Source organism: Cololabis saira, chromosome 24, assembly GCF_033807715.1.
Source record: "Cololabis saira isolate AMF1-May2022 chromosome 24, fColSai1.1, whole genome shotgun sequence".
Lineage (NCBI taxonomy): Eukaryota > Metazoa > Chordata > Actinopteri > Beloniformes > Belonidae > Cololabis > Cololabis saira.
Window position 1 is genome coordinate 20,237,137 of NC_084610.1, and position 20,649 is coordinate 20,257,785.

Below are 20,649 nucleotides of genomic sequence, written 5' to 3' on the forward strand. Positions count from 1 at the left end.
AGAAACGTAAAATTATACGAGCTTCAGTTGTAAAAGAATGAAAAGTGTTGCTTGGTTGGTTCTAAATAAACAGATTTCAGTATAACTGATATTTACAAGTGTGAATAAGTGATGAACCTTTACAGACTCATTCATGACGGCACTGATAAAGAATGAAACAAAGTTGAAGCCAACAGGCCCAAAAACAAGACTCATATTTTGATGCTTTTAAGGCGAAAGTAAAAATGTTTATTCCCCCTGATTGCTTTGAGCTCCAGAATTGAAGTCACTTTGTGAAATAGGCAGCAAAATGATGGTCTTTGTGTACCTTCATCAGCTCACAGAGGGCTCGATGGCGTATAAGACGATCTCGCAGGAGACGCCGGCCTCCACCGCTAAAGCAGGCGGCCAGAAGGAGGTGACGCCCACCGAGGAGGCGAGCCGGGGCGAAGCGGGCCAGCAGTTCGGATACATCCTCACCAACCAGAGGTAAAGCAGGGTCTCCATCTGCATTTGTCTGTTTTTGGCCAAAAAGGAAACGAGGAGGAAAACAAGAGAAAGAGTTGAATAAAACCTGTTGTTGGTGAGCTGATACTGAACCACAGATGTGTGTTCCTCTGTGAAAGCCACTGATGGTTTCTCTGCTGTTGTTCCCTCCTCAGCGTGGTCGCACCTGCCGTCACCTTCAGGGTCAGACCCGACGCCAAGAACCTGACGGCTGCAGACGGCACCAACGGAGCAGGTTCGAGTCCTTCACTAGCATCGATGCTGCCGACAGTCAGGTGTAGGAGATGAAGGAAGGAAGGATGCAAGAGTGTTAGAAAGAAGGACAAATGGAAGAACACACATGAAAGGAAAGACAGAAGAAATTAAAGCTGCAAGCAGCGATGAACGGGCCCTCGCGCGTGCAATTTTCACCAATAAAGGTCAAGGACTCAAAACCGAGTTCGATGACACCACCCACGACTCTTTATGTCAAACCATTCAAAAGTTATGGCAGAAAGTAGGAACTATCAAATATGGACCAATCAGATGAAGGGGAGGCGTGCTTTTTGGCGTCTAGCGTCGCCACGGTAACGCTTTTGACTGAGAAAAGTAATGCCCATCGTCACAGGATCGAGACGCACATTTTGATGTATAACACACCTGGGTGCACGTTATGGTTTGGGCCGCATTAACGGCCGAAGAAATTGCATAAATTGCTCCAAAATTACACGATGATTCAAAATGGCCGACTTCCTGTTCGGTTTCGGCCATGGCGCCAAGAGACTTTTCTTTAAGTTACGACATGATACAGGTGTGTACCGATTTTGGTGCATGTACGTCAAACCGTATTGTGGGGCTTGAGGCACAAAGTTTTCTAGGGGGCGCTGTTGAGCCATTAGGCCACGCACATTAATGCAAACCATTAAATATCCAATTTTTTGCCAGGCCTGGCTTGCATGCAAAATTTGGTGACTTTTGGGGCACGTTTAGGGGGGCAAAAGGGCCAAAAAACAAAACAAGAACGAGAAACATTTCCCACAGATACAATAGGGCCCTAAAAAAACATATTTGAAAGGAACATGGGGAAAAAGTAACTTTTTAATCTCTGATGCTCTCGACCCTTGGCTTCAGTTTGACGATGTTTAAATGTTTTACTGTTGCAGAGAAGAACTTCCTGCAGTCCGAGATGGGCCTGAAGATGCTGCAGAACAGTGACGGAGAGGTGAGTGACCTGCAGATCTGCAGGAAAGCAGAAGAAAACAGAAGATCAGCAGCGTTGTTCTGCTGCAGGATGAGTGAGATCGCGGGGGGAGGTGTCTCTACAACACGTCTGTTTGAAGTTTAATTTCCAATGTAAAACTGACCCCTGAGGTCACTCGTTACCTCCACCCCTGCTGTGAAGCTTGGTGGTGGCAGCTCCGTGCCGAGGTGGTTCCTGCAGGCAGCACCATGTCCGGTCCCCTTTAATTCAAGTGTTTGGTGCTCATTGTTCTCACGTTGACCGAGTTCAGATCTGTTCTTCCTCTCTTTTATCCACGTCGCAGAGCAATGAAGGGAAGTCGTTGCCCCTGGCAACCAGAGTCCAGCCCCGCTCCCGCTGGGCGTTTGCAACCCTGGTGGCCATGGCCTGCATCGGCAGCGTCCTGGTGGCAGGCATGACCATCGCCTGCCTCCGTCACCATGCTCACCGGCTGGCGGCCAAGAAACTGGGGCTGGGACCAGAGGGAGGCGGCTTCAGCCACCAGGAGTACCAGGTGAGGACACTCACGGACACACAACTCTCTCTCAAAGCGGAGAATGTCTTTAGTTAACAAAACTAACGATACTGTTACAAAACAACGGTCAGAAAAGATTCAGCATGGAGGTGGGATGATCAGATCTGCAGCAAAAATGTCATACATTCTGGATTCATTACAAAACAACTGAAATATTGCAAGCCTTTTATTATTTTAATATTGTTGATCATGGCTTACAGTTTAAGAAAACTCAAATATCCTATCTCAAAAAATTTGAATATTCTGGGAATCTTAATCTTAAACTGTAAGCCATAATTATTAAAATAATAAAAGGATTGCAATATTTCAGTTGATTTGTAATGAATCCAGAATGTATGACATTTTAGTTTTTTTTAATTGCATTACAGAAAATAAAGAACTTTATCACAATATTCTAATTTTGTGAGACAGTCCTGTACATATCCAAATCACACCGGAATTCTGAAAGAAGAAAAAGTGGAAAAGCATAGAGCGCAACCTTTATCAGGTGGTTTCTTTATTTTCATCTTTATGTACCTTATTTTCTGAGCCAGAGGCCACATGTTCAATGTTCATCGTTATATCGTTGTAGATAAGTCATCACTCCCTCCAGGAAATACACGACAACGGTTCTTCATTTACAGATGGCTTTATTCTTCCACTCTCCTTGTACCACCGTCAAACTATTTAAATACATAATGGACAAAATAAACAACAATAGACGATAAACAGAATAAACACAGCTGTGGAAGGCTACGAAAATCATGCTAATTAATTATGCAAATCAATTATGCACAATGCACATATAAACATAAATAAAACATACCTCGCTGGCTGCACATAACCAGAGGGAAATGAGTCCGCTTCAGGAAACCAAAAATCTTCCAAAAAATGTCAGCTCTACCCTTTTAACTTTTCCACGTAACTTATGTAGCATGACAAGCGCTGCTTCACATCACCTGCTGAATGAGCTGAATAACTTATGAAGATTCCTACACATAAATACAAAAACAATAAATACAATACTACTGGAAATAAATCACATAAATATCACAGAAATAATAAAACAAATAGAATTGAAGCTGCAAGCAGCGGTGAACTGGCCCTCACGCGTGCAATTTTCACCAATATAAGTCAAGGACTCAAAACTAAGTCCAATGACACCACCCATGACTCTTTATATCAAACCATTCAAAAGTTATGGCAGAAAGTAGGAACTATCAAATATGGACCAATCAGATGAATTGGGGCCGTGCTTTTTGGCGTCTATCGTCGCCACGGTAACGCTTTTGACTGAGAAAAGTAATGCGTGTTGTCGCAGGATGGAGACTCACATTTTGATGTATAACACACCTGGGTGCACGTTACAGTTCGGGCCGTATTAACTGCTGAAGAAATGGCATAAATTTCGCCAAAATGACACGATTAATTCAAAATGGCCGACTTCCTGTTGGGTTTCGGCCATGGCTCCAAGAGACTTTTCTTTAAGTTGCGACATGATACAGGTGTGTACCGATTTTCGTGCATGTACGTCAAAACGTATTTTGGGGCTTGAGGCACAAAGTTTTCTAGGGGGCGCTGTTGAGCCATTAGGCCATGCCCATTAATGCAGACCATTAAATATCAAATTTTTCACCAGGCCTGGCTTTTGTGCAAAATTTGGTGACTTTTGGGGCACGTTTAGGGGGAAAAAAGGCCCTCATTTCGTCAGAAGAAAAATAAAAACGAGGAAAACGACGACGAGGATAATAAAAACATTTCCTACAGATAAAATCGGGCCTTTGCACTGTAAGTGCTGGGGCCCTAATAATGACAAATAATATTTATGGCAGTAAAAGTCAGGAAAGTTCAGAAAAGTCTAATATCTAGAATACTAAAAGCTGATTGGTTCATGAGAACTCCCAAAAGTTCATCTAAAGAGCCGTTTTGAACGTATTTGTAACGTAAAAGAGGCGGTGTAACAACGTGATGCATGCCAACTGGCTCACCAGGACCTGTGTCGCCAGCACATGGCCTCCAAGGGCGCCTTCGGACGCCTGGAGGCCGCTGCCCTGGGCGCCGTGGGAGGACCCGGTGGAGCAGGTGGAGGAGCTGGAGGAGGAGCGGGCAGCGGCGGCGGTGTCTCGGCGGGGGGCGGAGGCGTTGACTCCAGGGTGAGCAGCGTGTCGTCTCAGTTCAGCGACGGAGCGCAGCCCAGTCCCAGTTCCCACAGCAGCACGCCGTCCTGGTGCGAGGAGCCGGCGCAGGCCAACATGGACATCTCCACCGGTCACATGATACTGGTCAGTACCCCAAAGGAAGGTACGTGAATGTGTGCGCCCAGGATTTACTGCTGTAATAATAAGAAACCCCTGAAATACTTAACAAATGTTTAAAATATTGGATTATTAAACCACGTTATTTCTATTTTTTATTTCTGTGGTTTGGCCACATTTGTTTCACATGAGTGGAAATATGGAGGAACGCAGCCTGCAGGCTCCTCCCCCTCCCTCTCTGCTGTGCTTCAGCCCTGCCTTCACGCACAGGCAGGACCGTAACCATAGCAACACGACAGTCAGAGACTTCTGGCTCTGATATGTTCATTCGGATGAGAAGCATTCAATCTCTAAAAACCTTGAGAGCACCCCCCCACCCTCTTAATTTGCAAAGACTTCACTGCGAAGGACTTAATATTGTTGTCTTGCAAATTTCCAGATTTAAAACGTCCAACATTTTGGGTTTTTATTTTTCTTTACTTCACTTTTTCTCTTTTTTTATTCACTTGGCCCTAATTTACTGCTGTACAAGCACAAGGCTCCAAAACAGCTGGAAACTCTCCTGCTTTCAGGGCACGAACACTATTTTAGCACATATTTTTCTATCTTGTGCATAGAACTGAAATCTTGTGTTTTATTATTAACGTGAACGTAATTCAGTGTAATTCTGAGTGAAGGTTGTCCGGTAACGATGATGTTTGCTCCTGAAGGCTTACATGGAGGACCACCTGAGGAACAAGGACCGCCTGATGAAGGAGTGGGAAGCCCTGTGCTCGTACCAGGCCGAGCCCAGCGCCGTGTCCGTGGCGCAGAGCGACGCCAACACCAAGAAGAACCGCTGTCCCGACTCGGTGCCCTGTAAGTCCACGGAGAAGCTCTTCGTTTTAAGCTTCTCCTGTAAAACTGTTGGTAAAATTTACCTCAGGTGTTTCGAGTCTGAAATGAGATTTTGGGATGTAAAGGGAGACAGGCTGGGAGTTGAAGGGTTAAATGTTGCTGTTATCCTGCAGATGACCACTCCAGGGTGAAGCTGAAAGCAGAGATCAACCCCTCGCGGTCGGACTACATCAACGCCAGCACCATTGTGAGTCTGGAGACCTTGAAACGGTCACCATAGCAACAACACCCAAGCCGAAACTTGTACTTACTGCTGATCTGTGGGGGGAAAATTAAGTGTGGTTTGATTGTATGACGAGTGGCCAAATGAAGTCTCACCTCGCTCTCCTGGTCCCAGTCTGCAAACTGAACATTGAAGGTTAATTTACCAAAATAAAAGCCTCTTTGTGGCTCTCCTGGATGCCCTCACCTCTCGCCTCCTTCTCCCGCAGATTGAGCATGACCCCCGGATGCCGGCCTACATCGCCACCCAGGGCCCGCTTTCACACACCATCTCTGACTTCTGGCAGGTCAGTGTGACACCAGATTAAAATGAAACAGAGGAACCGTTATTAGTCTCAGAAACCTCTGTATTTCATGTGTTATTGTGATGTTTTGTTGCTGTACAGATGGTTTGGGAGAATGGCTGCACCGTGATTGTGATGATGACAGCTCTGGTTGAAGATGGAGAGAAGCAGTGTGACCGATACTGGCCCGACGAAGGCTCGTCCCTCTACCACATCTACGAGGTGTGTGTGTGTGTTTGTGTGTGTTTTCACAGCTTCTCAGTGACTCAGTGAGTTACTTTTACAGAACTTCACTTATTAATTTTATACTACACATCAACCTTTTTAAAGAGGACCTATTATGGCATCTAATACCTATTTTAAACAGGCCTTGAATGTCTTAAAACAAGCTTTTGATTGTTTTTTCTAAATAAATTATAAATTCAGCCTCTGATCCATGTCTTTATCTTCCCATTCTCTAACCTCATTATCTATGCAGGATTCTGAGTGGGCGGGGCTATGATAATGAGGCTCTGTGCTGATTGGCTGCCTGAATGACATGTAGCAGGGGAGGGCACAAAGACAGAATACAGACATTTGTGTTGGTTTTTGCAACCAACAACAGAGCAATTCGCATGTCTAGCTCGAACAGACACCATCACGATACACCACTATGAAAAAATGGCGGAAGCTCCGGCCGGCGGAGTTAGTTGTTGTTGTTCCGGCCAGATTTAGTTGTGGGCGTGGTTTCACCCGTCGCTCCCGTCTTTACGTAACGACAGGAGCAGAATCTTATTGGCTTGTAGATCCACATCACACTGGACGGATCATCCGGGCGGCTGTACAGACACTGCAGAATTTGGTTGCTTTCCTCCTTCTCTGAGTTGGCAGGCTGAGGGGAGACCACTTTATATATGTTAAAGCAAGAAAAAACATGTTTTTCATAATAGGTCCCCTTTAAGAGGAAATTACAGCACAACACAGACCCTAGTGTCCAGTAGAGGAACCGCAGGTGCTTCTTGTGCTGCACAAGTTGGGATTGTACGTTTTGGTGTTTTTTCTAACGTCTTGTTCTTGCAGGTGAACCTGGTGTCGGAGCACATTTGGTGTAACGACTTCTTGGTGCGTAGCTTCTACCTGAAGAACGTTCAGACGCAGGAAACCCGCACGCTCACGCAGTTCCACTTCCTCAGCTGGCCGGCGCAGGGCATCCCCACCTCCACGCGCCCCCTGCTGGACTTCCGCAGGTACTGCTACTCTTCACATAGAAACCAGAACAAAATAACCACTCAAGCCTCAGAGAAAACTTTACATTTACACTTAATGGAATTAAAAACTGGAGAATTCTGATGGAAACATTTTCAGTCAGTTTCACACATTTTAAACTCATACGAGGTGTTTTTATGGACGAGAGGTGTCACTAGATTGGTAATAAAGGACTCAATGCTGATGATCAAATCATCAGTGATGACGATCAGCAGCAGCTGGAACGTCCCGTCTTAAATCATCTGAACATAGTAAACTAGTATTCTCATATTTCCCCCTCCATTTTTGCTTTAGTTTATTTAATCCTTTAAATCAGGGCTAAAAACATTACTATTTACTGAAGCGTACTCTTTAATTAAATACTTACCTGCTGCACTCTACTGCCCTTACTTTTTAACAACTTGTGCTTTTTATTATTTAACCTCTTTTCTTTTCATTTTATTTGTTATTTATTTTATTTCCTTGTATTGTATTATTTCTAATTTGTATTTCCCTTTTTAATTGACTTGTTACTGTTTAATTGTGTCTTGCTGCTTTTAATGTCGATGTAAAGCACTTTGAATGACCTTGTGTTGAATTGTGCTATACAAATAAACTTGCATTGCCTTGAGTTGGTTGAGCGCTGATTCAGTGTTTATTGTGATTTTTTTTTTTTCTATCTTCCTCTGTCTTGTCTGTTTTCCGGTCAGGAAGGTGAATAAGTGCTACAGAGGTCGGTCGTGCCCCATCATCGTTCACTGCAGGTAAAACTGAAACATCAGAGATGATGCTTCTCCTCAACTCTCCACACCTGAAGATGGAGATCTTCCAGAAATGTGTTTTCTCATAGAAATGTTCAGTTTTAGGAGGTAAATGTTCCCGTTAATCTCAGGTCGGTGTGTTATTATGGAACAGGTCCTTTGATTCACTTAAATTGGTCATAATTTAAGATTTTTGTCCTTTTGAACGAAGTAACTGTTTTGTTTTTAGTACAAAATAAGAAATCAGTTTGTTAATTTCAAAAACTAAGGATATGGACTCTGGTGTAGTACCACGGTCAGCCACTTGGTGTCAGGCCAGACCACGTCTCCTCCCCATCTCAGACCACATCAGCTTCTGATTCCATCTGAGTTTTTCTCTAGATTTGATTCATCATCTCGTCCCAGTCCACGTCTCAGCTTTGTCCTGTGTTTCCATAGCGACGGCACAGGCCGGACCGGCACTTACATCCTGATTGACATGGTTCTGAATCGCATGGCTAAAGGTGAGTGATGCCGTGGGTTTGTTTGTTACTTGGAATTTCATGAACGTAATCAAAGAAATCGTGTTTTAAACCTGGTGAGAAGTATCTCTTGATCGAAACCTGATCTTCCTGCAGGTGTGAAAGAGATCGACATCGCTGCGACCCTGGAGCACGTCCGAGACCAGAGACCCGGGATGGTGCGCACCAAGGTGGGTTTGGACCCGAGCTGGACACGCCCTCCTGTGATGTCATCCACCCTGATTCTGACTGTTTTTTTTAGCTGCACCATGTTGTAAATGAATGAATGAATAGCTTTATTGTCGCTGGTCTGGCGTCCCAGCACAGTGAGATGACAACCAGTACAACCCATCAGGACACAGACAAAACAAATAACATAAGACATGAGTCAACTGGTGAGAACAGATCGGAGAAAGGATGACATTGGGGATGGGGGAGGGAGGAGGGAAAAAAGGCATCCTCACACTGTGTGTAAATACACAGTGTGAAAGTGTAAAAAAACACCTCACAAATGTATGACAAATTTAACATCATCACAAGACTTGCACATGTGTGTGGGGGGGGGGTGGATCTAGGGGCGGGGGGATCCCGGCACAGTACCCCAAGTGAGCACCGCGTCCAGTGGCGCGGCTCTCAAACCTGTTGACTGTGTTGGGCAGGGTTGATAAGAGGGGGGGCCGGGGAAGGCGTTGACTATAAAGGAAGGTGTATTTATCATTGTGTGTGTGTAAGCGATAAGTCCGTGAACTTCGCTCAGAGCTGCTCCTCAGCAAATGTCCTTGATGTTATCAGACGGCTAAGTCAGTTCTGAAACAGGTCCACAGATGTTCTTGGGAGAGGGAAGGGTTAGTGGGGGGCAGAGCCACTTGTTTACATTCCACCAGGGAGATTGTGACTGGAGCGGTCGGCCAAACCGCTCTGTCAAGGTCAGATTATAAAATCAACAATTGTATTGCAAGAACAGACAGACTCAGTAATTTTCCGTCTGCCTTAAGTCTCTGGTTCATCAATGGTGACTCCAAACAGACGAATTAGTGATCAATTCCCGCCAAGCCGAGCTTCCAACTTCTCCAGGGTCTTATCCATCTTGCCAATGACCTCAAAGACCGCCTCCAGCCTGCGATTCTGTTCAAGAATCGCATCCAGCTTGCGGTTTTTCTCTCCCAACGTTAAAGTCTGAGTGTTGGTCACCGAGCTTATCCCCTCAGCAACGTCGGGTAGCTCAGAAAGGGCCAAAACAGCTGTCGACGACTTACGCGTTTGTCGATATACTAGGAATCCCCCCACTCCAATTAGAAGGAATCCTGCTATCATAAATCCAATTATGAAGGCATCTTCAACGTCCTCGACAGACAGGATCGCCAAACACAACGGCTTCCAATGTTTCTAGGAATCCATTGTGTATCCGGCAGGAGGGCTCCCTTATCCCCTCACTTCTCGTCGCAAAAATTTGGTCAATTGTGCTGAGAAGACAAGAAGACAAGACAGGACAAAAGCAGCAGCAGGGCAGATAAGAAGGGAGATGAGTTAATTACTTGAGCAAAGATGAAAGTCAAAGCTTGTGGTGGATTCAGTTTGTTAGGAATCCCGTCTGTTGTGTCTTCCGTGAGGAAAAAAGCTTCATCGCCTGCTGTTGAGGGTTCTTGGACGTGTACTGACCTTTGTTCTCCTTTCCAGGACCAGTTTGAGTTTGCGCTGACAGCGGTCGCTGAGGAGGTGAACGCCATCCTCAAAGCTCTGCCCCAGTGAAACCGGTATGGTCCAGCTGCCAGAGCGTCGGACTCCAACCCCCCCTCAACTCTGACCCTCACTTCTGTGTACGACGAAGACTAGCGCATCTTTCTGCACGTCCGCTGAAGCCTTGAAACCAAACGGTGCAAAAAACAAGAATAAGGGTCAGAAGAACTGCTGTAGCTCAGATGTGATGTGTTCAGGGACCCTCGGAAAGAAATGCATTCTTGGGACTTGGAAGAAAATACTCCTGAACTGTATCCAAGTCTCTTCTCATTGCTGTAATTCTGTGTAAAGAAAAATATTTCCTTCCTCGTGTGGCTGATGTTTGAAGTTGTTGCTTCTAAAGTCAGGGGAAGCTGAATTTAATTCATGGCTGATTTGTGATTTCAAGGCGTCAGCTGGTTTGAAAGATCACTGAATGTCCACCTGCTGCATCATCCTCTGCCTGCTGAAAACATCCTCCTGTGTGCCGTCTGACTCTGGGTATGTGGTTCACCTCAAGCAAGATTTAAAAAAATGGAATAAAAAAAAAGAATATTTTGTATCAGTGAGACCTTTAATAAACGTGTGTTTACGTGTTGCAACGACTGTGTCGTCTGGTTTCCACATCGGGTTTCTTCATAAACGACACAAAAGTCTGAATTTCTGCCTTCATCAACTCAAAGTGAAAGTTACAACTTAAACCTGCAGGTCTGCAGCAGGTTTGATGCTTCAGTCAGATTTTAGGGGGACTGAAGTTTGTTCCTTTAATCTGACGGTGATCTAAGAGCCACCGGTAACTGGGGTCCAGTGCTGACGTGTTGCTCATGCAGGAATTAGACTGATGGCTGAGGGGAGAAGCCAGCAGGATGGATGACATTCACACCTGTAGCAAAAGCCAGGATTTAACCGGCTTTGATGGTCCCGTTAACTCAGACATGAGGAGACACCGACAAAAAAAAGGACAAAGGTGTCCCAGACAAGTCAAGGTGAAACGACATTTCCCCTGCAGATCTACATCATATATTTTAGTCCCTTTTTCTAATTGCAGACCCCCCCACACCAGCTCCTTGAAAGGGGCTGGACCCTCCACTACTCTGGAGTTGCCCAGGGTGAGAGGCGGCGAGCTGGTGTGGGCTTGTTTATAGCCCCCCAGCTCAGTCGCCATGTGTTGGAGTTCACCCCGGTGAACGAGAGGGTCACTTCCCTGCGCCTTCGGGTCGGGAAAAGGTCTCTCACTGTTGTTTGTGCCTACGGGCCGAACAGCAGTGCGGAGTACCCGGCCTTCTTGGAGTGCCTGGGAGGGGTACTGTATAGTGCTCCAACTGGGAACTCCATTGTTCTACTGGGGGACTTCAACGCTCACGTGGGAAATGACAGTGATACCTGGAGAGGCGTGATTGGGAGGAACGGCCTCCCCGATCTGAACCCGAGCAGTGTTTTGTTGTTGGACTTCTGTGCTAGTCGCAGCTTGTCCATAACGAACACCATGTTCAGGCATAAGGGTGTCCATCAGTGCACATGGCACCAGGACACCCTAGGCCGGAGGTCAATGATCGACTTTGTTGTCGTTTCATCTGACCTTCGGCCGCATGTCTTGGACACCCGGGTGAAGAGAGGGGCTGAGCTGTCAACTGATCACCACCTGGTGGTGGAGTTGGATGCGCTGGCGGAGGGGGAGGTTGGACAGACCGGGCAGAGCCAAACGGATTGTGAGGGTCTGTTGGGAACGTCTGGCTGAGCCCTCTGTCAGGGACATCTTCAACTCCCACCTCCGAGGGAGCTTCTCTCAGATCCCGGGGGAGGCGGGGGACATTGAGTCCGAGTGGACCATGTTCTCCGCCTCCATTGTCAACGCGGCGGTTCGAAATTGTGGACGCAAGGTCTCCGGTGCCTGTCGTGGCGGCAATCCTAGAACCCGGGGGTGGACACCGGAAGTACAGGATGCCGTCAGACTGAAGAAGGAGTCCTACCGGGCTATGTTGGCCGGTGGGACTCCTGACGCAGTAGATAGGTACCGGCAGGCCAAGCGAGCCGCGGCTCGGGCAGTCCTGGAGGCAAAAACTCGGGTCTGGGAGGAGTTCGGGGAGGCCATGGAGGAAGATTTTCGGTCGGCCTCGAGGAAATTCTGGAGGACCGTTCGGCGCCTCAGAAGAGGGAAGCAGTACTCTGCCGGCACCGTTTATGGTGTGGGTGGGGAGCTGTTGACCTCGACTGGGGATATTGTCGGACGGTGGAAGGAATACTTTGAGGATCTCCTCAACCCGACTGACATGCCTTCCACTGAGGAAGCAGAGGGTTGGGGCTCGGAGGCGTGCTCATCCATCACCCAAGCCGAGGTCACTGAGGTAGTTCGTAAGCTCCTCAGTGGCAGGGCACCGGGGATGGATGAGATTCGCCCTGAGTACCTCAAGTCTCTGGATGTCGTAGGGCTGTCTTGGTTGACACGCCTCTGCGACATCGCATGGAGGAAGGGGACAGTACCGCTAGAGTGGCAAACCGGGGTGGTGGTCCCTCTGTTTAAAAAGGGGGACCGGAGAGTGTGTTCCAACTATAGGGGGATCACACTTCTCAGCCTCCCCGGGAAAGTCTACGCCAGGGTACTGGAGAGGAGATTACGGCCGATAGTTGAACCTCGGATTCAGGAGGAACAATGCGGTTTTCGTCCCGGTCGTGGAACGCTGGACCAGCTCTATACCTTCCGCAGGGTGCTCGAGGGTTCATGGAAGTTTGCCCAACCAGTCTACATGTGTTTTGTGGATCTAGAGAAGGCATTTGACCGTGTCCCTCGTGCCATTCTGTGAGGGGTGCTGAGTGAGTATGGAGTCCGGGGCCCTCTATTAAGGGCTGTCCGGTCTCTGTATGATCGAAGCAGGAGTCTGGTTCGCATTGCCGGCAGTAGTTCAGGCTTGTTTCCGGTGCATGTTGGACTCTGGCAGGGCTGCCCTTTATCACCTGTCCTGTTCATAATTTTTATGGACAGGATTTCTAGGTGCAGCCAGGGGCCGGAGGGGATCCGGTTTGGGAACCTCAGGATTTCGTCTCTGCTTTTTGCAGATGATGTTGTCCTGTTGGCTTCATCGGACCGGGACCTTCAGCATGTGCTAGGGCGGTTTGAGGCCGAGTGCGACGCGGCAGGGATGAGAATCAGCACCTCCAAATCCGAGGCCATGGTTCTCCATCGGAAAAGGGTGGCATGCCTTCTCCGGGTGGGTGGAGAAGTCCTGCCTCAGGTGGAGGAGTTCAAGTATCTCGGGATCTTGTTCACGAGTGAGGGAACGATGGAGCGTGAGATTGACAGGCGGATCGGTGCAGCGTCCGCAGTTATGCGGTCGATGTACTGGACCGTCGTGGTAAAGAGGGAGCTGAGTCGAAAGGCGAAGCTCTCGATTTACCGGTCAATCTATGCGCCTACCCTCACCTATGGTCATGAACTTTGGGTAGTGACCGAAAGGACAAGATCGCGGATACAAGCGGCCGAGATGAGTTTCCTCCGCAGGGTGGCTGGACGCTTCCTTAGAGATAGGGTGAGGAGTTCGGTCACCCGGGAGGAGCTCGGAGTCGGGCCGCTGCTCCTTCACATTGAGAGGAGTCAGCTGAGGTGGCTTGGGCATCTGTACCGGATGCCTCCTGGACGCCTCCCTAGGGAGGTGTTCCAGGCATGTCCCACCGGGAGGAGACCCCGGGGAAGACCCAGGACACGCTGGAGAGACTATGTCTCTCGGCTGGCCTGGGAACGCCTCGGACTCCCCCCGGAAGGGCTGGAGGAAGTGTCTGGGGTGAAGGAAGTCTGGGCATCCCTGCTGAGGCTGCTGCCCCCGCGACCCGGGAACAGACAAGCGGAAGAAAATGAGTGAGTGAGTGAGTGAGACCCCCCCCACAATAAAATGCTGGTGAGGTGGAGGAGTACGGGGTTTTGTGTAACCTGCAGAGGAGCTGCAGCCCGGACCAGGAGGAACCAGGACATCCACAGATCCAGACCTGGAGGAAGACTCCAGCGGTCCGGAGAGGAAGCAGCAGGACGTAGAGGTGGACGTCTCATCGTGGATCTCTCTCATGAGACGGGGGAAGCTGGTGAACCAGGAAACAAAACACTGACCCGGAGGAGAGTCTGGTGAGTCGCGACTAATGAAGCTCATGTCGTCCTCCGGGGGCAGCGCTCCACTCCGGTCTTTCAGGAACACACAAGTCCAACCACCACCCAGGACCCCTGACCAAACTGGGGCCCTAAGCAAAATTTTATTTGGAACTTCAAATTGAAATAAACAAATCTGAGTCACAAATAGCCATCAATTACTCATTAAAAGAAAGTAACTTCCACCTCAATCCCCCATAAAAATCTGAAAGCAGGTCTATCAGGTCTGAAAGCAGAACTAAACATGAACGTGTGCCTTTTTTTTTCGGTAATCAACATTTTTTATTTTCAAATACAGACAATGACAATAACAACAACATCGCAGCCCATTAACAGTGAGGCCAGAGACAAAAATAAGAAGTAGAAGATAAAACAGGATAACAACGTGGATTCTTACAAATCAATAATCATGTCAGTAATCAGTAATAAAGGACATGTTCTTTATTACAGTAGGCACATGTGCCTTTTACAGATGCACACATCTGCATTTTCTGGATGCAAATTCATCAATGAGCTCATCGTATGACAACTGCTGTGCCATTTCTGAGTTGATGCTTATGATAAACAAGCCACTTAAGCGTTCTCGTGCCATTGATGAGCGGAGCTATGTCTTGATGAGCTTGAGTTTTGAAAAGCTTCGCTCAGCAGAGGCAACTGTAACAGGGAGAGTTATTGCAGTGCAGAGGGTAATCCAGAGATTTGGATACAGTTCCTGCAAATTATTTTCATGGAGAAAAGACAACAAAAAAGAAGGTTCATGATCTCCTGACTGATATGTCAAACTTTACATTCAAGTTTAGTTCCCTCTGTCAACAAATGCATCAGCTACACGCTCATTTCAATCAGTATTTTTCTGTAACGTCTCCTCAAAAGCTGAGTGTTGTGAATTAAATTCACCAACAGATGACGACATTATCTCCTTAAAAATAGTCGAAAACTTCTTAACTTGATAACTTAAATTGATATAAAACTTTAGCCAATTTATTAAATATTGGCTAAGGTTTTTAGCTTATATACGACCACTAACTGGTCATTTTACCACTCCTTTTCAACAGAGGTGAATGCATAGGGCGTTAACAAGGCATTCAATAAATGTTAATTAGGGCCGCTGGAAAAACAACATTCTTCACTCTAGACAGAAACTGGAGACAGATTCCAATCCAATGAGTGGCATCTTAGGTGTTTGTTTTATTTCAACAACGTTCCCACCTTCAAGCCTGAGTTTCCTCGTGTTTTGCCTTTTTCTTTTTCTTGCTCGCTCCTGAGTCGTGATGTGTTTTGGACGACATGTCGACATCTCCTCCCCTTCTGTAGCTCTGCAAGGGCCTGCCTGCAGGCACAGCCCTCTGATTGGTCAGATGTCGAGTGCTGTCAATCATTGCACGATCAGATTACAGGTCTCTGTCTTCTCCTCTGCTTCACGGTCGCGCAAATGCGTCCCCTCGCGCAAAATGTGGCGTGCGCATGTTTAAAGTTCAGCATTGAGGTAGTTTGATCCGTTTATGACCTCATTATCAGTTTGGACCCAAGCTGGAGTGCGTTGCTGTTGGTCAGTAACATTTCTGAAAATCAATATCTTTGTGCTTGTGTCTGGAAAATTAACCTCAGAAATACTTGAATCTTTAGTCAGCGTTTTTGTTCAAATGAGTTTCTTCTCGTCTCTGTGGTGCAAATAAAGAGCCGTTGGGATGTGTTGGAGTTTCTTTAAAGCGTTGTGGTTTATTTCTGTCATGTACAAAGCTTCTCTCACACGTCAACAAACAACCATCAACAAGTCAGAGACAGAACAAACATCTGTCACCATTTCACGAACTTTGACCTCTGCAGCGTTAAACAAGAACCGGGCAGATCTCAGAAGTCGGTGCCGTCAGATACGCTTTGCTGTTATTTCACCTTAAAAACGTCTTCACTGGTTTAGAAAACAAGAACATTTGGTTTGCTAATGAAGGAGGAAACCAGTGTGAATGCAGACATGACATCAGAGATGAAGAAGGTCTGGTGGGTCGTCTGAGTCCCTGAAGTGGAAGAAAAAGAGGAGAAGAAAAGAGAAATACAACCTAGAAACACATCCAAACTAACAGTTAACAATTACAACACAGCTCATTTCTATGGGCCAAATCCACAAAGAACAGATTGCGCCCGCAAATAGCGCTGTGAAGTGCGCCGCATCTGCGCCCGCAATTTGCCCCGCTTTAAGGTCCTATTCACAAAAGATTTTGCTCTAATGATATACCAGCGCAAACACGCCCATAAAGTTTTGGAGCTGAGTGCAATTTGCACTTGTCTGAGTCGAGCGGAGCTGTTTCCAGTGTTCTCCATATTTCAGCACACAGATTGGTCCATAATGAAACCTGCAGAAATAAAAAATAAAGCGAGTGAAAATAAAACGCCGTGAGGCGCAAGGGCGCAATTTCTACTGGGAACAGGGGGGACATGCCCCCCCACTTTTCAAACTCATGCTTTTGTCTCTCTTCCCCCGTTTTTTTTTTTTTTACAGTTTAAGAACTAACGGTAGGCTCAGCCTGTAAATCCTCAAGACACTGTGCGAAGAGGGGAGGGGAGCCCCGCTCCCCCTCCTCCCTCCTCCCTCAGTGCTGTTCAAGGCTGATTTATGGTTCCGCGTTAAATCGACGCAGAGCATACGGCTAAGGTTACGCGGCGACGCGCACCGTACAGTGCGCGTCGCCGCATCTTTCAGGCCCTTTTTGTGCGCAAGCAAGCTTTATAGATGAGGTCCCAGATAAGGATCTGAAGGTAATTCATGTTCTGTGTTTTGCTACACACACCTACAGGTCAGCTGTTAAACACACACATTCTAGATTATGTTTATATGGTGGAATTGTTTGTAATAAAGCAGCCCCTACTGTATGGATGAATCCTGAGCTCCGTCCTGTTATTTTTATTTTTAAATCCGAGAGAAGTCCACAACCCCACTTGATCTGACTGTTTACAGTCATGTCTGACTGTAGATTTCACCTTTAATATCATTCAGTATCACACAGGCTTGAATGATATTGAAGAGAGAGAGAGAAACAGAGAGATGGGGAGTGAGGAGTTTGCGCGCAGTTTAATACACGCTTCTGAAACACGGTATTTGCTCCACTATTTTTGCGTGTGGCAAATAGCGCTGGCCTTTGTGAATTAGGCGCTTTTTGCAATGAGGCTTATTTGCATAGAAAGGGGGCAATTTTGTGCCGAATGTATGAATATTACCTAATTTGCATGCATGCAAATGGCACCGGCGCAGACTGCCACTATTTGCTTGGCAGCACCGTTTGTGGAGCAATTCGCCCTTTGCGGGTGCTTTGTGAATTAGACGCTCTCTTTTTGTCTCATTTGCACCGGTTTAGCGGCCGCAAAAGCCGCGCAATCCTTTTGTGGATTTGGCCCTATGTTTTTATACTGGGTTTACAGAGCTCAGCTGAGTCTCCAGTACCATAAATCCTAACTCCAGCGTGGAGTGGCTGAGTGAAGGTGGTCTGGACTCTGTGGAGGAGGGTCATGGTTTCAGAGACGCTGTAGAAGGACAGAACACCTGCTCTGTGATCCAGGTAAACTCCTATTCTGGAGCTCTGAGGACCTGAGATGGCGGTTCCGATGCTGTTGTGATAAAATTCATAACTGGCTGAGTAACAATATAGTGACCAAGATTTATCATTTCTTCCAAATCCACTTTCCCCCCAAAACCACCCTGATCTGCTGATATTCTTGTATGAAACTGCTACATTAACTCCACCTTCTTTCTTCTCCACCTCCCAGTAATGACGTCCAGTCAGACTCTCTCTACTCAGGACCTGCAGAACATCAGTGAATCTGTCTGGATGACTAGAATAAGACTGATGTTGGTCCATCAAAGTCACCTTTCTGTTCTCCTCTGACAGTAACAGCTGTCTGTGTACTGTGTTTGGATCCAGAGTGATTTCACATGAATACTTCAAGAATCCAGCTCTGTTCTTTGGTTCTAGTTCTAGTTCTAGTTCTGGTTCTGGTTCTGGTTCTGGTTGTGGCAGTAAAACATCCACCTCAGTAATGGCCAGTGAGACGTTTGTCAACGTGTCTCTCAGGATGTCCTGTAGTAGACCTCTGACCTCTGACACAGTTGCTGTCACATCCTGAAAGTATCTGAGAGGACGGATGCTGATGCCGGAGGAGTGTGTGGACTGACTGAGTGGTGACAGTGAGGAGCAGTTGTGGAGGAACTGGTTGTGGTCCTCGGTGTCTGAGAGCTGTTTCATCTCAGCGTCTCTCCTCTTCAGGTCAGTGATCTCCTGCTGCAGCTTCTCCTCCAGCTCTCTGACTCTCCTCACTTCAGTTTCCTGCTGGGATCTGATCTGCTGCTTCACATCAGAGCTTCTTTTCTGGAGGTGAGAGATCAGCTCAGTGAAGATCTCCTCACTGTCCTCCACTGTTTTATCAGCAGACTGATTGATGGCCTCCACCTCCTGCTGAAGCAGCTTCACATCTTTCTCTCTGCCCTGGATCTCCTGCTGGATTTGTTGTCGACTCACCTCCATCTCTCTCTGCCTCTCGGTCCTTTCTGCTGCAGCTGAGACTGTGTCGTGGCCTTTATGTTCATCCACAGAGCAGAGATAACAGATACACTTCTGATCAGTACGACAGAACATCTTCATCACCTCACCGTGACGGTGGCAGATGTTGTCCTGCAGGTTCTCGGAGGGATCCACCAGCTTGTGTTTCTTTAATGGAGCAACATCATAATGAGGTTGAAGGTGTTTCTCACAGTAAGAGACCAGACAGACCAAACAGGACTTGGTGGCTTTCAGTTTTATTCCAGAGCAGAAATCACAGGCCACATCTTCAGGTCCAGCATAGCAGTGATCAGCAGGAGCAGCTTGGAGTCCGGTCTTCTTCAGCTGCTCCACTAAAGCTGCTAACATGGTGTTTTTCACCAGCGCAGGCCTCGGGGTGAAAGTCTCTCTACACTGAGGACAGCTGGGGAGTTTCTTCTCTCCTTCATCCCAGTAGGATTTAATACAGTTCATACAGTAACTGTGTCCACAGGGAATGGCCACTGGATCCTTTAAAACCTCCAAACAGATGGAACAAGAAAGGGTTTCCTGGTCCAGCTGATCTCCTTTCTGCGCCATTTCACCTCTCGGTAACAGAGACTGAGACAGTTTCACTTCCTCAAAGCTGAAACTAGTCTGAGCGCTGATCTACAAATCACGCGTCTGTGCAGAGAACGGAGGCTGTCAGCTCGTGTTGTTCAGACCCGTCTTCAAGCTGAAGATCTGCAGGGGAGGGAACCAGGAAACTGGTCCGACTGGATCTGCTGGTCTGACTGCAGGAAGAAGAGGGAGGTTCATCAGCACCAGATTCTAGGAAGAGGACCAACTCTGGATTTAACCCTTTTATATCAGACTCGAGTTTACAAGGAAACCTCTTTTTACCTCAACTTGTATTTAGTCACAAATAAAAACACAAAAATGTAACTTAGGTTTCATTTTAGACAGATGGATTATTTTATAGTTTATAATTCTTATAAATTTCACATGAACAGAGACTTCATGTAGCGTTTACAGATTAAATCTTGTTTTTATTTTATTTAACCTTTATCATAAATAATTATTTCATCAATCCATAATATATGTTGTGTATTATCAAAACAAATACTTTGATATCCAAAATATCATATGTATATCTAACTATCAAAAGAATAACAGAGAAAAATAACAGCAAAGTAACATATCAAATGTATTCTAAGTAATATAAAAGCAAAGCAAAGCCGCGCACGAAACATCAAAGCGGACAACACAAGCAAATAATAACAAGTAAACAAGCAAAATAAAAGGCGCTTACCAGTTGGCGATTATGCCGATTGAGGCTCATGTGAGTACCACTGTGCGTCTGATCACACTGATCATAAAGCTCGTCTGTCACCTGTTCACCTGCACAGGTGTGGGATACGCCCCCATTTAAAGGTGTATGCTAAAACATGAATGAAATCATGTCTGCTCCATAACGATGTCATTCTAATATTAACATTATTAATAATAAAGGTCACTAAACAAAACAATGTGTGCTAGGTTAAAACACAAGATTAAGAATTTACATTAATTAAGACAACAAGTGTGAAAAGTAGCTGCTGCACCGTTGGTGGAGGCTGCTGCTGTTTTTCCTCTGAATTTATTGAATTTATTTCAAACCAAAGAGGTAGGAAAGAAATGCACACGGTGGTCATTGATCCATATTTATACTGAAAAAGTAGGTATTTTGTACGTTATAGACGCAGACGTTAAACCTTATCTGAGCCATATATTTCTGTTGATTTTTTCTTACTTGAGATTTTAACTCGGCAAAGATCTAAGATAACTAACACTTTGAGAAAAGCAGGATGGGACCTATCAGTTTTAAAACATCTGTTTCTGTGTGTTGTCTTCGACTAAAGAAGAGAACTCAGCTAAACAGTCTACTCATA

At 46.4% G+C, this 20,649-nt stretch overlaps 2 protein-coding genes across 5 annotated transcripts in view; one reads left to right on the plus strand and one right to left on the minus strand.

Moving 5' to 3' along the window:
• ptprnb (protein tyrosine phosphatase receptor type Nb) overlaps positions 1–20,649 on the plus strand; it is a 46,717-nt gene that overhangs the window by 21,330 nt on the left and 4,738 nt on the right. For 2 of the 4 annotated variants that reach the window (XM_061715902.1, XM_061715904.1), the window contains exons 9-22: positions 317–468; positions 642–721; positions 1,629–1,687; positions 2,010–2,219; positions 4,211–4,501; positions 5,185–5,332; positions 5,485–5,558; positions 5,803–5,880; positions 5,980–6,099; positions 6,937–7,103; positions 7,812–7,865; positions 8,301–8,365; positions 8,480–8,553; positions 10,040–10,666. In XM_061715902.1, coding sequence (XP_061571886.1) covers positions 317–468; positions 642–721; positions 1,629–1,687; positions 2,010–2,219; positions 4,211–4,501; positions 5,185–5,332; positions 5,485–5,558; positions 5,803–5,880; positions 5,980–6,099; positions 6,937–7,103; positions 7,812–7,865; positions 8,301–8,365; positions 8,480–8,553; positions 10,040–10,111 — 1,644 coding nt within the window. In that variant the 3' untranslated portion in view covers positions 10,112–10,666. Of the gene's footprint in view, positions 1–316; positions 469–641; positions 722–1,628; positions 1,688–2,009; positions 2,220–4,210; positions 4,502–5,184; positions 5,333–5,484; positions 5,559–5,802; positions 5,881–5,979; positions 6,100–6,936; positions 7,104–7,811; positions 7,866–8,300; positions 8,366–8,479; positions 8,554–10,039; positions 10,667–20,649 lie in introns of those variants that run through there. The other 2 variants (XM_061715905.1, XM_061715903.1) reach the window with 2 other exon arrangements.
• LOC133425429 (E3 ubiquitin/ISG15 ligase TRIM25-like) lies at positions 17,600–19,318 on the minus strand. The gene is made up of 2 exons (XM_061716283.1): positions 18,229–19,318; positions 17,600–18,174 (listed from the first exon to the last, which is right to left on the minus strand). Exons 1-2 carry the CDS (start codon positions 19,316–19,318, stop codon positions 17,600–17,602), a joined length of 1,665 nt encoding a protein of 554 aa, XP_061572267.1.

What these genes read in the sequence shown, in the direction of transcription:
- LOC133425429 (XM_061716283.1), bottom strand. Translation starts at nt 19,318, where the DNA reads ATGGCGCAGAAAGGAGATCAGCTGGACCAGGAAACCCTTTCTTGTTCC. An exon ending in ACTGGCCATTACTGAGGTGG is followed by an intron (nt 18,175 to 18,228) that starts ATGTTTTACTGC and finishes TAGAACTAGAAC; the next exon opens with TAGAACCAAAGAACAGAGCT.